The following is a 12328-nucleotide window of genomic DNA, read 5'->3' on the forward strand; positions in this document are numbered from 1 at the left end:
CAATCAACTACAGTTTATAAAATATTTCATAATATAAGATTACAATGATAGCACTTTTTTTCCATGGGCTTTTTTCCGGTGTGTGTTTTTTTAATTTGGGTTTTTTTTCCGTGGGTTTTATTTTTTGGGCTTTTTTCCGTGGGTTTTTTTTCCGTGGTCATTTTTTCCGCCTCCCAAAAAAGTTAGGTATGGGTGTGTAGGTAATAGATTTAGAAATATAAGATATCCCCCTAAAAAAAAAATTTGATGATTAAGACATACCTAATATTATTAAATTTATTAAATAAAACAATATTTACTTGTTAAATTTTGTAGAAAATACAAAATATACAAATAAACCATATGTAAAGATATTATCTTAGTGATACAAACAATATATGTTTCATGTAAAATATTTAAATAATTTTATATTTATATCAATAGTATAAAGAGACACCCTTTGTAGTAATAATAATTTTAATACTACACATTAGGAATTTTAAAACTTTATACTATCATTTTTAGCAATAGACATAAAACTAATAATGAAAGTGTAGGTTCAATAGCCAATAGGACTGTTTAATAATATATTAAGGTGAATAAACAAAAATAATAGTCATTATAAAATTAAATTCTTAACATACAGTCATTTTTATTACTTACATTTTTGTTGTTTAAAAAACAAAAATTTAATCATATAAATATAGTTTAGAATCTAATCTAAGTATACTAAATCTATAATGTATTACTGAGTCCTGGTATAGAATCGTAATTTTTCTGTAGGTCTGAATTACTGAAGTCCATTCCTGGGAACTAAAACATAATTCAATAATCCAATAAATTAATAAATCACTAATTTACACTTTAGTTTATAAAAATATTATTATTCAATAATCAATATACAAAACCATAATTAGAAAATCAAATCACTATAGTACATAATAGTTTATTAAACTAGTATACTAAATTAAAACCGAGTAAGCAATCAATGTTGACTTTTAAAGTGAATGAATTTATTCAAACAAATTTTAATTTAATATAGCTTAAGTAAAAATAATTAAAAATATTCAATTTAGGTATTGATAGGTATTGTAATAATTAGTAAAATTAATGAAAAATTGTATTATTTAATAGTTTAATAGGTATAGACGGTATAATATAAGTAGGAAATATTAAAATAAATAGTTTTAGTCATCATAATCATTATACATTTTACTAATAGGTATTATAAAAGCTATCTTCAGTGGTAAACTTTTGCGTATGAGCATACCATTATGATCAAATGATAAAAACAATTAATCACTAAAATTATTTCTTATATTTGAATAAAGTATAGTACTATTAATAAATTCAATGTAGTAATAATAAAATATTCCATTCATATTTGTTATTTAAATATTGATTTTATTTTATTATTAATTAATAATTAAAAATTGAATATATCTTTTAGAAATAATACTGTTAACTTTTTACGAATTTAAAAATATTCTTGATAGATAAAAATATAGGGTATCATGAATATATTTTTTTAATATTAAAGTTATATTCTATATTGATATTTCCATTTTAAAACTTTAAAAAATTCATACTATTATTAAATGCAACTGGTTAATTCGGGTACACATCCATGCAAAGTAAATACTATACAAGTTATAGTAATTGATTTAAAAGAATTCTGATTACCTATTTTTTCAATAATAATTAAGAATATTCAAAATTAAGAATTACAAAATCTGAAAAGAAAATACAAAATCTTATAAATTTGATTTATTATTTATATTATTTAATAATAATAATAATATAAAATATTAGGATTAAGAATAATGAATTTAATTGATTTCTTTTTGACTCAGTTATTATGTTTTTAAGATATTGTCCTTTATAATAATAATTATGTGCGTAATTTAAAATCTAACAGCCACAAATGATAATTAATATATTTTAATAATAAAGAAATATAATATTAAATAAAACAAATAATTATTTATACAATTATTGTGATAAATGCCTAAATTTGAATAAATTCAAATTACTCAAATTCCTTCAAAACATAGAACTAATGAGTATAAATTGAATTAATTTGTAGTTTAAAGGTTTTGTCTCCGCATAAAATTAAATAAATATATTGATTACATGACTACTTTTACATATTTAACAAGTATCTAAGAATTAAGAAGTGATGTATATTATAATTTGTTTTTTAATGTATGGCAATATTATATTGGGTATGAAGATTTTATTTTTTTTCTAATTATTTTAAATGTTTGATAATTTTATATACCTTAATTTGTAGTTTTTCTAGATCCATTTTTTTTGACATTTCAATATATGTTATAGGATCTGCTTTAAATGAGCCATCCTTCATTATAGCTTCCCAAACAGTTTCTTTCTCTGAAAAATCTGCTTTTGATAATACAATGTTTAACAAAGTACCATTGTCCTCTAACGTCCATAAAGTATCATCACCACGGACTTTTCTAAATAAATTGCCCTAAAAGTCAGACAGGAAAGAATATAATACGATGTTATGAAAAACAGAGAATCAATAGTTGCAAACTAACAGAAAATAAAGTTTTCCCTGATATTTGACAAGTAATACTTGAGTTAGTGACATTGACTTTGACATCTCTAGATTTGGTATTAGCTGGCAGTGTTACTTCAATATGTAATTCATCCACAGTTTGCCACCATCTACCCCATTCTGTACGACATGGTACAATACCACTTTTTTCATCAAAATGGCTAACAGCCATATTTATAAAAATCTCTGCAGGTATAACAATACCTATTGATGTTCCAGTACTTATTAGTTATTTAATTAGCTATTGATGGCTGTAACTATAATTTTTAATAAATACAATTAATAGTTAAAGTAAAATGTAAATTATTTAAATGTATTTACTATTTACCATACATTTAAGATTATTTAAATCCAATTTACAATTTGTTATAAATTAAAATACACTAATGACCACTGAATATAGTAATTCTTATAGTAAATCAAATTCAAATATTTGGATAATCGAATTTTCTACTTTTCACGAAACAAATAATCTATTTATATATCTATTTAGTAGTATTTACTTTTTTATGCAAATAATCGTGAGAGGTGAAACGTGAATTTTGATTATTATTATCATTATATTCAGTGCTTTCACTATCACTATAAAATATTATATTATCAATATTAACCTATAATTGATTTTCCCGCCAATTTATTTTCATTGAACAATACTATTACTATAGTATTTTGATAGTTTCAAGTTAGATTATATTTTATAAAATCGCTGACTTGAAAACAATAACAATCCCTAAAGATCTAGGGCCTAGGAATCAGGGCACTGATTGCTACTTATTGAGCACTAAATTCTTATATTTGGATAATGTATGTAGTTTAAACGTAGAAGCAGACATAATACAATATATTTAGAAGAATTAATTTTCTAATAAAAGATTTTTCATTTAAAAACTGAATGTAAGTACCTACTTCTATAGTTACTCTACCTACCTATGCTGATTTACCAATGTATACACTTTGTTAAATTATATATTTTCCAAAGTAATTTGGTAGATATTTTATTTTTTTTAAATAAGAATGAATTATATATTTATGTTCATGATTAATGTATGATTATTTCTTTGAAGGATAATATGTCAGTATCATGTACCTATTCCTAAATATATATTTAAAATTATTAGTATATTAATATAATATAAGAAAATGTTATATTACTATAAACATTTGATACATAGGTATAGGACCATATAAAACTTAATTTGTAAAAGATACAATGAGATTTAAATTTGGCATAATATACAATTTGTGTATGTATTGGTCTCATTATCATTATAGTCTTTTAAATGTTATTAAAATCAATTTCTATTATAGGAAAATTTTTAATTATTATGGTTATACTAAATAAGATATTTAGACATTTTACCCTAGTATATTATTTCATGTTTTAATTGGTATGTAAAAATTATTTACACTTGTATTATTTCAGTTGCTGATTTTTCACTATTATTAATATCTAAATGGATCTTAATAATTTTCTTAAATGTTGCCACGAAAGAGTAAATTTACATCCAGATTTTGTTCTGAATCAATGTGATCCTAATACTATCTCTTATATCCGTCCATTTTGTCCAAGTGGTGTTGAAAACCCCATAGTTGGCTACATTCATGTAAGTATAATTATTTAAATACCTACTAAATATAATTTTAAATTAATAAATCTTGGTTTTTTTAGAAAAAACATGCCCAAAAAGTTGTGAACTCTATTGTCAAAACTTTTTCAAGTTCTGATGAAGATGAAGATGATGAATTTGGTACTTAAGATTAATTTTCAGTTATACAGATAATTTAAGTTGTGTTAATTTGTTATTATTTGTTGTTAGAATTGACTGGAAATCCATTAGAATGTCCTTTTAGTCCGATAAAAGCTCAAAAAGTTCAAGTAGAGATAAACAAACTGGAAGACAGTCATATTCCTTTAAATTTGCTTCAAGCAAGGTAAACTAATTGAATCAAACCTAATTGTATAAATATTATTCATTTATTTTGTAAATTGATTAAAAAAATTGAACATTTTCTCATTAATGTTAACTGTTTTTCAGTTGTAATAATTAATTGTTATCATTGTTGTTTTTAAATTTTATAATTTTATAACTTAACCGGCATAAAAACACTTTTGTGGTACCAAGGTGTGCAATATAAGATTTTGAGTATCTAACTTCCATCAGTATTGAGTTGATATTTTTAATTTTTATATTTTAGGCAATTAGTATACTTAAAATTAAAAGATGAACAGTTTTTAAGTATACCATTATTTATATTATGTGATGGATTGAAAAACAATACAATTTTATTGGGCGGTGATGTTTATAAAGGATGGCATTCACGTTACTGGGGCGAGTATAAAGGACGTAATGATGTGGAACATGATGAGCTTTCTGTACAAAATATGATAGAAACACATAAAAAATTTCCTCAAGTTTCATCAATGATTGTAAATAAATTGTAGTTTTATTAAAATGTAATTTTTTTTGTATTATAAAAAATATTAATTATGTTTGGGAAATCTAGTTAGAGTCAAAAGTGTCAGCAGTTATAAATTTGACTGCAGCTACAAATACTGAAGAGTTCACATTTATTGAAAATGGTCCAGGTATGGTTACACTTAATCTTAGCTGGCGGCGACCATCTCTTTTTGCTCCTTTAATGACAACAGAATCGTTTATTGTAAGTATATGATATGATAAATAATAAAACAAAGTTTGAGTAAATATACATTATGTGCTCGAATTGGTGCACCTAATCATGAGTGGTCACTATACTAAAAGTACTCTCAGTATTCTATATGTCTTTTTATTTATAGCAAATATTTATTACTCATTCTTTATTAATATTTTTTTTTAGAATGTCCAGTGTACATTAGGCCATGAAACAAGCCCATTACATCCATTATGGCACCAATTACTGTTCTTGGAAGATCTAATAGAACAATTGACATATTTGAAAGATGAATGTTTAACAAATAGACATAACATTGTGTTTCCTCAATTTCAAGTAAATATTTTTTAAGCTCTATTTTATTTGAATATATAACTTATGGTGAATTTGAAAGGGTGATATAAGAGGTAGTGCTAATGGACAAATCGTTGAAATGTTTCCTGCTATGTTGCAAAGCATATCTTCTACATTGTACAAACGAGGCAAGTTTGGAGGCCAAGAAGATAATGATCAAAAACTATTTTGTCAATGTGTTAGAGATGTTATTGCTGCGGAATGTATTCAACAAGAATTCACTGATAAACTTTGGACGTATTTGTTGGGTTAGTATTATATAATTAAGAAATATTTTTTAAATTATCATTTAATTTAATTTAAATATTATTTAGAATGCAAATCATATAATGATTTAATTGAATGTTTCAAACATTTGTACAAAGCTGTAAGAAATGAAACTTTCAAACCATTGGTGTGTATAGTATATGACATTAAAGAATAATGTTGAACTATTGATTATTTTATTGTTATATGTCATTAAATAGATTAAATCATCAAATGGTACGCGGTTAGCTCAAATATTAAAATCTTTACCAGGAAACACTGCATCTAATCCAGAAAAGCTTTATGACCCTGTTCAGTTATTAATTGAAATTGGAATTGAAAAACTTAAAAATGATTATACCCAAGCATTTTTAATTTCTAAAATTGCTTTAGCAGATCACTTAAAATTAGAATATAATAATAAGTTAGTATTCTATATTATGCTTAGTTTTATATATTTTAAATTTATTTCATTTTTGTTTTTTAGATTTTGTAATATTGAATATTCAGAATGGTGGACAACATTAAACTCATGGATGATTTGGTTATGTAGAGTTCATACAGTTTTAGATTTAGCTTCTGTCACTGAATCTATGTTAAATATAACTACACAAAGTATGATGCCTGTCATAACGAATGCTTTGCGTTATTATCTAGGAGATTCATCTCCTATAAAAGCTGTTACTTCTGTGAAAACATTACCACCCCAGGTTTTCCGATCATCAATCAATACACATTTTATTGAACATCATATACCAAAGTATTATATTTAATATTAATATATAGACATATTGTTGAATGTCTGAATAAATCATATTGTTAATTATTATGACTATTAATCTAATAATTTTTTTTCAGAGTTTTTACTTATGACAACTGGACGTTACAATTAACATCACAAAATAGTAATCGACGTGTTATTAGTACATTTCATCGCAATTCTGAAAATATATTGCCTAAACAAATATCATACCAAGGTTTGTAAATAAGTTTAAAATGATTATTTTGAAGATTTTATTTCAGTAATTAGTTATTATTATTTTATCAACTTATATATCATACAAAATAATTTATAGTTTATTTAATTTTTCTGTTTCAAATGTTTATATTAAAGATAAAAGTCCTTAAAAATTATTTTACAAAAATATAAAATGTAGATTGGATTTAATATTTAACTGAAGTTTGTATCTCTGTTGGAGATGCCTTAAGTAGTATAAAAAATATAAAGGCTGATACTTCATAGTATAGTCTTATATTATATACTTAAAAATTCTAAATATCAAAATATTTTGAATAACTGAATGATTGGAAAAGAAAAGGGGGGGGATGATCTTGATTGGTAAATCATCTTGTGTATTTAATTATTTGACAAGCAAACATAATTTGAAATTTATGAAATATTGATTTTTATTTTATTGTTATAATTGTTTATGTGATAGGTACCTATTAAAAAATAATTTTCCTTGTGTAAGTTAATGTGATTAAAGTGGATTTTTTATATGGTTTCCACTGATTGTTTTAGTTAATTTTAAAGGTAATAGGATATAGTACTGCTGTTTAATACTATTGCTTTTAGGAATTAAAGTAATTTTTTATACAATCTGATATATTATAGTTATAAAAGATATTATTTATCGCATATTCTCCAAAAAGTAAATTCACCCACTTTTATTTATATATCTCTTGTATTTGTATTTTATAAATATTTTTAAAATAAAACATAACTTTTCCTTATATTTAAAAATACATATTTTTTTTTTAACTTCCTCAAATATTTCCAATGTGTTAGTTATATTAATGTATTCAGTCATTAATTATAATAATATATGAATTTGCTACATATTTTAATTTTCAACATACAATTTAAGTATATTTATGTTTATTAATAGATGTTACTAACGGTGAAACCAAGGAAAAATTAATGGACCAAACAACTGTACCTCTAGAAACTTATTACTGCATTAACTTCCATGTATTGTCAGACCATTTAAATTAGATGAATTTTGATAGCAATGTTTTTCTAATTTTAATTATTTTTAAATATATCTATTATATGTATGTTTACTGCTTAAAATTTTACAATATATATGTTAAGTGAAAGTTGTATACTTATATTATAACAGTATAATAAACGGACTCTGATTTATTATAAAATTAAAACAAATTTTGTATTAAAATATTTTTTTATACTATAGTTCTTAATTTATGTATATTAAAACTACTTAAAATAATTAAAATATAATTCCATTTTTAACCCAAGTTTTATTCTATTTGTGTTTTAATGAACTAATATTTTATATAATACCTAACGGCTAACCTTGTTGGTATTATATTTTATAATTATAATATTTTAATGTCATATTTACTTTTGAAGTAGATAGTGATAATGGAGATTTAAAAAATATTTAGACTAATTTTAAATTATTTATATCACAAATTAATTTACACCTTACTATGTTGTACTCGTGTATTTTATGACATAAGTTTATAATAATACTATATTGGTAAAAATGTTGGCAATGTTTTTGACAAGAATTAGTTCAACATATCATAAAAATACCTAATATAAAAATAAAAATTATAATATATTTAGAAATAAAGGTTGACACAGTTTCTGCTTAAAAACGTTTTTAATTGTAATGGTTTATCATTGAATTCAAATTAATACATCCATTACAGGTTGCATAATCTATGATGAGGTGTACTGAAAATCTAAGCATATAGTATTTTTCTCTAGTATATTTTTATTTATTAGAAAAGTTACTTCGTTGCCATTTAATTTCCATTTATGTCTTTACGGGAAGGAATCCACAAAAATTCAATATTTGTATGAGTAAGAATTAGCTTGGTTTGGATTTTTTTGGATCAAAATTTGGACAGTATGGGCAAGTAGGTATTTGTTTTTTTTTTAAAATACTGTTTGCGAATTGTATGAACAAATGTATAAGTAAATTAATTTATATAATCTACAGTGATACACTGATGTACCTTCGTTGTAAATTGAAAAATAAAAATAATTAAATTAAATCTCATACGTACGATTTTCATGATTAATAATGGATTCTGTACTCTATATCTTTAAAAATACACCTATTAGTATCAAATAATATTTTAAATTATAATATAGGTACCAACGTCAATATGTTATCAGAATCGAAGTCCATAAAGCACACACGCTGGTAGAATTAATTTCATTTTCCCAAAAAGACTAGGTTAGGTATCTTTTTGGTCAAAATATTCGCCGAACGACCATTGTCCGTAAATCTGTTTACAACAGATCAAGTGAGCGATTAATACAACGTTCCTTTTTTTTAGGTTATCCGTTGACTTAAAAGAAGATGGGCTAAAGTCGCTAAAGACCTTTTGAAATAAATTATGAAAGAAAAATCTGTAAATTTAAAATTCTCAAACAAATTCATGTTTTAATGAAATAGACGCGACAAACAAGCAATTTTAAAAGGGTTATTATAATTTTTTCTAATTATTCAATTACACCTGTTACTTGTTAGTTATTACTTAGGTAACTATTAGTTTATTATACATCGTGACTAACTTTGTTGTGGTTTTTTGTACATATTTCTTTACTAGATCCTGAAGTGGAGTGTTAAGTATTCGACAGTTGAATAGTATTTAAAAATGATACATAGGTACTCGTACTTAACTGAGTTTACTGTATTTAGGCTTTAGTAGGTATGTAGGTTGGTACATTTTAATATACAGATTAGTAATTTAAACTGAATAAATTTGAAATTAAGAACATTTTTGATCTTTTTTTCTCTTTATTACTGAAAAATAATAGATTTTGAATGTTTGTAAACATCTTCTAGTTAGTTTAGTACCTAGTTACTAGTTAGGTTAGGTTAGTAAGTTAGTTTTATAATTCACTATTATAAAATATTTATAGTTCTCAATAATTAAAAATAGATTTATTTAGGTAATATTTCTTAATCTCTTTAAAGGTCAAATTGTTGTTGTCGTGAATGGTACGACACGAAAATTGCATGGTACCTATTTAAAATAGTGTAAAAACTTTTATAGAATATAAAACTTATCAAAATCAATTATTGAGTCTTATGTGAATACATTGGTATCAATACACTAGTTCGATTTATTCGTAGGTATTATCATGGTATTTTAATCTGTGTCTACGACAACCAACATATTATTATTTAGTTATTACTAAATTATTTAGTAGGTACTTATTTGCCTATTTTTCATTTTTCAAATGTAAAAACGATTTAAAACTTCTATATTTTATGCTTTTTATAGCAATTATTTATTAGTTTATTACATATTTTTGGTTTGTAAATGCACCAAAATCCAAGCCTTAGTGAGTATAAAAAATTCTTAAAAGTGTTTTTTTCATATCTTCCTACATCAGAAAACCGTTAACTCACGAAACATAACATTTTATGGCCGAAATTATGTTCGCAACAATGTGTACCTATATAGGTACCTAATATAAACGAATGTTTTTATTATTATATATTAATTGTAGGTAAGCACTTGGATATTTGTTTTGTACTCGCGGCGTGATTATCTACTTAGAAATGACCTAAAGGCTTATATACCTACCTAGTGTGTATTGGTCAAGGAAGTCTTACACGTACACATTATTTATGTAACGACTTCAGTCAACCGAAATGGAACAAGAAAACTTCTGTTTTAAAACTGTGCCACGTTGACCACGCTTATTAATTCCACCAGACAAATTTTAATAACACTGTCAAAAAAATAATGGGTACACACGGGATCACATGGAAATATTGTGTGAAATTAATTACTTACTGTAAATTATGCGTACACTTACACGCTGTACCAGTCGTACTTTACCACCCGTAGGTACCCCCACAGAGAAAAGTATTATTTTTGTTTTCCAACAAACGAACAATTACTTTTAAAAGTAAAAAAAAATTAAACCTATTACGCCCACACGTAGGTACTTTTTATATTTATGTCCTATGATATGTTATGTTTATTTAATATTTTAACGAGTGTCAACTGTCAATTAAAATATTATGATACACTGATAAGTGATAACACAGTGCCTGATACATTATAAAAATAACATAATATGGATAATAAATGTCTAATCTTACCTATTGAGTACCTACCTATAATACCGCTATAATATTTTGCACTAACCATGTTTGCAGTGGCCAAAACATATTTTGTATAGTTAGATAACAGCTTTTAAATTATTTCTGTTCGACAGTTAAATATTTAAAAAATTATTGTAATTGGCGTGTATTTTTTCGTTCTTGTTTTGGTTCGCTTTAATTCATTTTTTTTTTTTTAAGTGAATAATAAGCAATCATTCTGCTGTGCAGTTAGGTGTCGAGTGTAACTCGACATTGAAGAGCAACTCATCGTAATGTATGCGTTAAATTATTTTAATTCATTGATAAATAATTGTATGGATACAAAATACCTACCGCAGAGTAGGTAAAATCATTTTTTTCCAAAAACATCGCATTCGAAGCTATCGTTGTGTATATGTAAAATATATAGTAATATACTTTGGTTAAAAGTTTCGATTACAGGAATCGGAGTAAGTACCCCCATGAATGATAATTATAATTAATGATAATATAAAAATCATACATTCACTACAAATCTATAATATTGAAGTATAAGCTTAGAAGTTAAGATAGGAAGTGTGTAGAGGTCAGAGGAGTAATATATATATATAGTAGGTGGTTGGTTATAAATAGATACAATTATTGTAGGTATTATGTAATTTGCCAATTTGGATGTCTAAAGTAATATATACAATTGAGACTATATGCAGGAGGGATAATGAAAAATAAGTAAGGGATGAAATATTCGAATGAAAAGAAATCGAGGGATGATATTCTCCCCATATTATTAACCATTGACAAAATATATTTTCTTTTTACTTTAATTAAACCTATAATATACAGCAATTGATGAATATACATTATATATAGTGCACGTATACGCGGCCTATGTCACATAACGTTATAATATTGTACTGTATATCTCTCCCCGTTCAAAATATCTGCCCACGCCACCGATCTTATATGATCAACTATTGACCATATTCGTGTATAATAGGCACTCACTTCTATACACGCACACACTTACACACATACGTAGTAAATGGTCAATTGGATAAATTATCCTTTTCGTTGAATCTACATCCGTCTAGTATGAATGATATGCCTATATTTTATGTTACGAGGCATAGATATAGTAGGTAATATTTTCGTTGTTTCTTTATACGGTGCAGTCCTGTAGATAGTTTCCCAAAAACTCATTGAATTTTACGATGAGGACTTCGCATTAAAGTAACACAGTACATATTATGCATTGATGTATTGTATTATATTAATTAATGTTATTGTTGGTATATAATACAGTTGAAATTTTTCACCATTATACGCACAAATACTATCCAATACCGTAAAACTGCATCATACCTCGTATTAAGTCATAAATGCATAAAATATTGTCGCCGAAGATGCCGGTGTAAAGTTAATTAATTACTATAGA

The 12328-nt window shown here is 24.7% G+C and overlaps 2 protein-coding genes and 1 long non-coding RNA gene across 5 annotated transcripts; 2 read left to right on the forward strand and 1 right to left on the reverse strand.

Annotated features, from left to right (window-relative positions):
- Window positions 1-546: 546 nt before the first annotated feature.
- Window positions 547-3092, reverse strand: LOC114122464 (nudC domain-containing protein 2-like). 3 transcript variants are annotated; one of them, XM_050203123.1, is made up of 5 exons: window positions 2894-3092; window positions 2541-2817; window positions 2261-2470; window positions 1663-1712; window positions 547-792 (listed from the first exon to the last, which is right to left on the reverse strand). In XM_050203123.1, exons 2-4 carry the CDS (start codon window positions 2730-2732, stop codon window positions 1704-1706), a joined length of 411 nt encoding a protein of 136 aa, XP_050059080.1. In that variant the 5' UTR covers window positions 2733-2817; window positions 2894-3092; the 3' UTR covers window positions 547-792; window positions 1663-1703. The 3 variants fall into 3 exon arrangements, with proteins under 3 accessions (XP_050059080.1, XP_027840938.1, XP_050059079.1); XM_027985137.2 differs by lacking the exon at window positions 1663-1712 and having other exon boundaries at window positions 2894-3088; XM_050203122.1 differs by lacking the exon at window positions 1663-1712 and having other exon boundaries at window positions 2889-3088.
- Window positions 3093-3230: 138 nt separating this feature from the next.
- Window positions 3231-8071, forward strand: LOC114122458 (protein zwilch homolog). The gene is made up of 13 exons (XM_027985125.2): window positions 3231-3454; window positions 3984-4164; window positions 4230-4308; window positions 4378-4492; window positions 4757-4988; window positions 5066-5221; window positions 5399-5548; window positions 5607-5814; window positions 5881-5960; window positions 6034-6236; window positions 6300-6572; window positions 6671-6789; window positions 7702-8071. Exons 2-13 carry the CDS (start codon window positions 4015-4017, stop codon window positions 7806-7808), a joined length of 1872 nt encoding a protein of 623 aa, XP_027840926.2. The 5' UTR covers window positions 3231-3454; window positions 3984-4014; the 3' UTR covers window positions 7809-8071.
- A 1948-nt stretch (window positions 8072-10019) lies between these two features.
- Window positions 10020-11366, forward strand: LOC126551277 (uncharacterized). Its single transcript, XR_007605148.1, has 2 exons — window positions 10020-10142; window positions 10311-11366. It is a non-coding gene; the product is annotated as an uncharacterized LOC126551277 (long non-coding RNA).
- The last annotated feature ends 962 nt before the right edge of the window (window positions 11367-12328 follow it).

This window comes from Aphis gossypii, chromosome 3 (genome assembly GCF_020184175.1).
Source record: "Aphis gossypii isolate Hap1 chromosome 3, ASM2018417v2, whole genome shotgun sequence".
Lineage (NCBI taxonomy): Eukaryota > Metazoa > Arthropoda > Insecta > Hemiptera > Aphididae > Aphis > Aphis gossypii.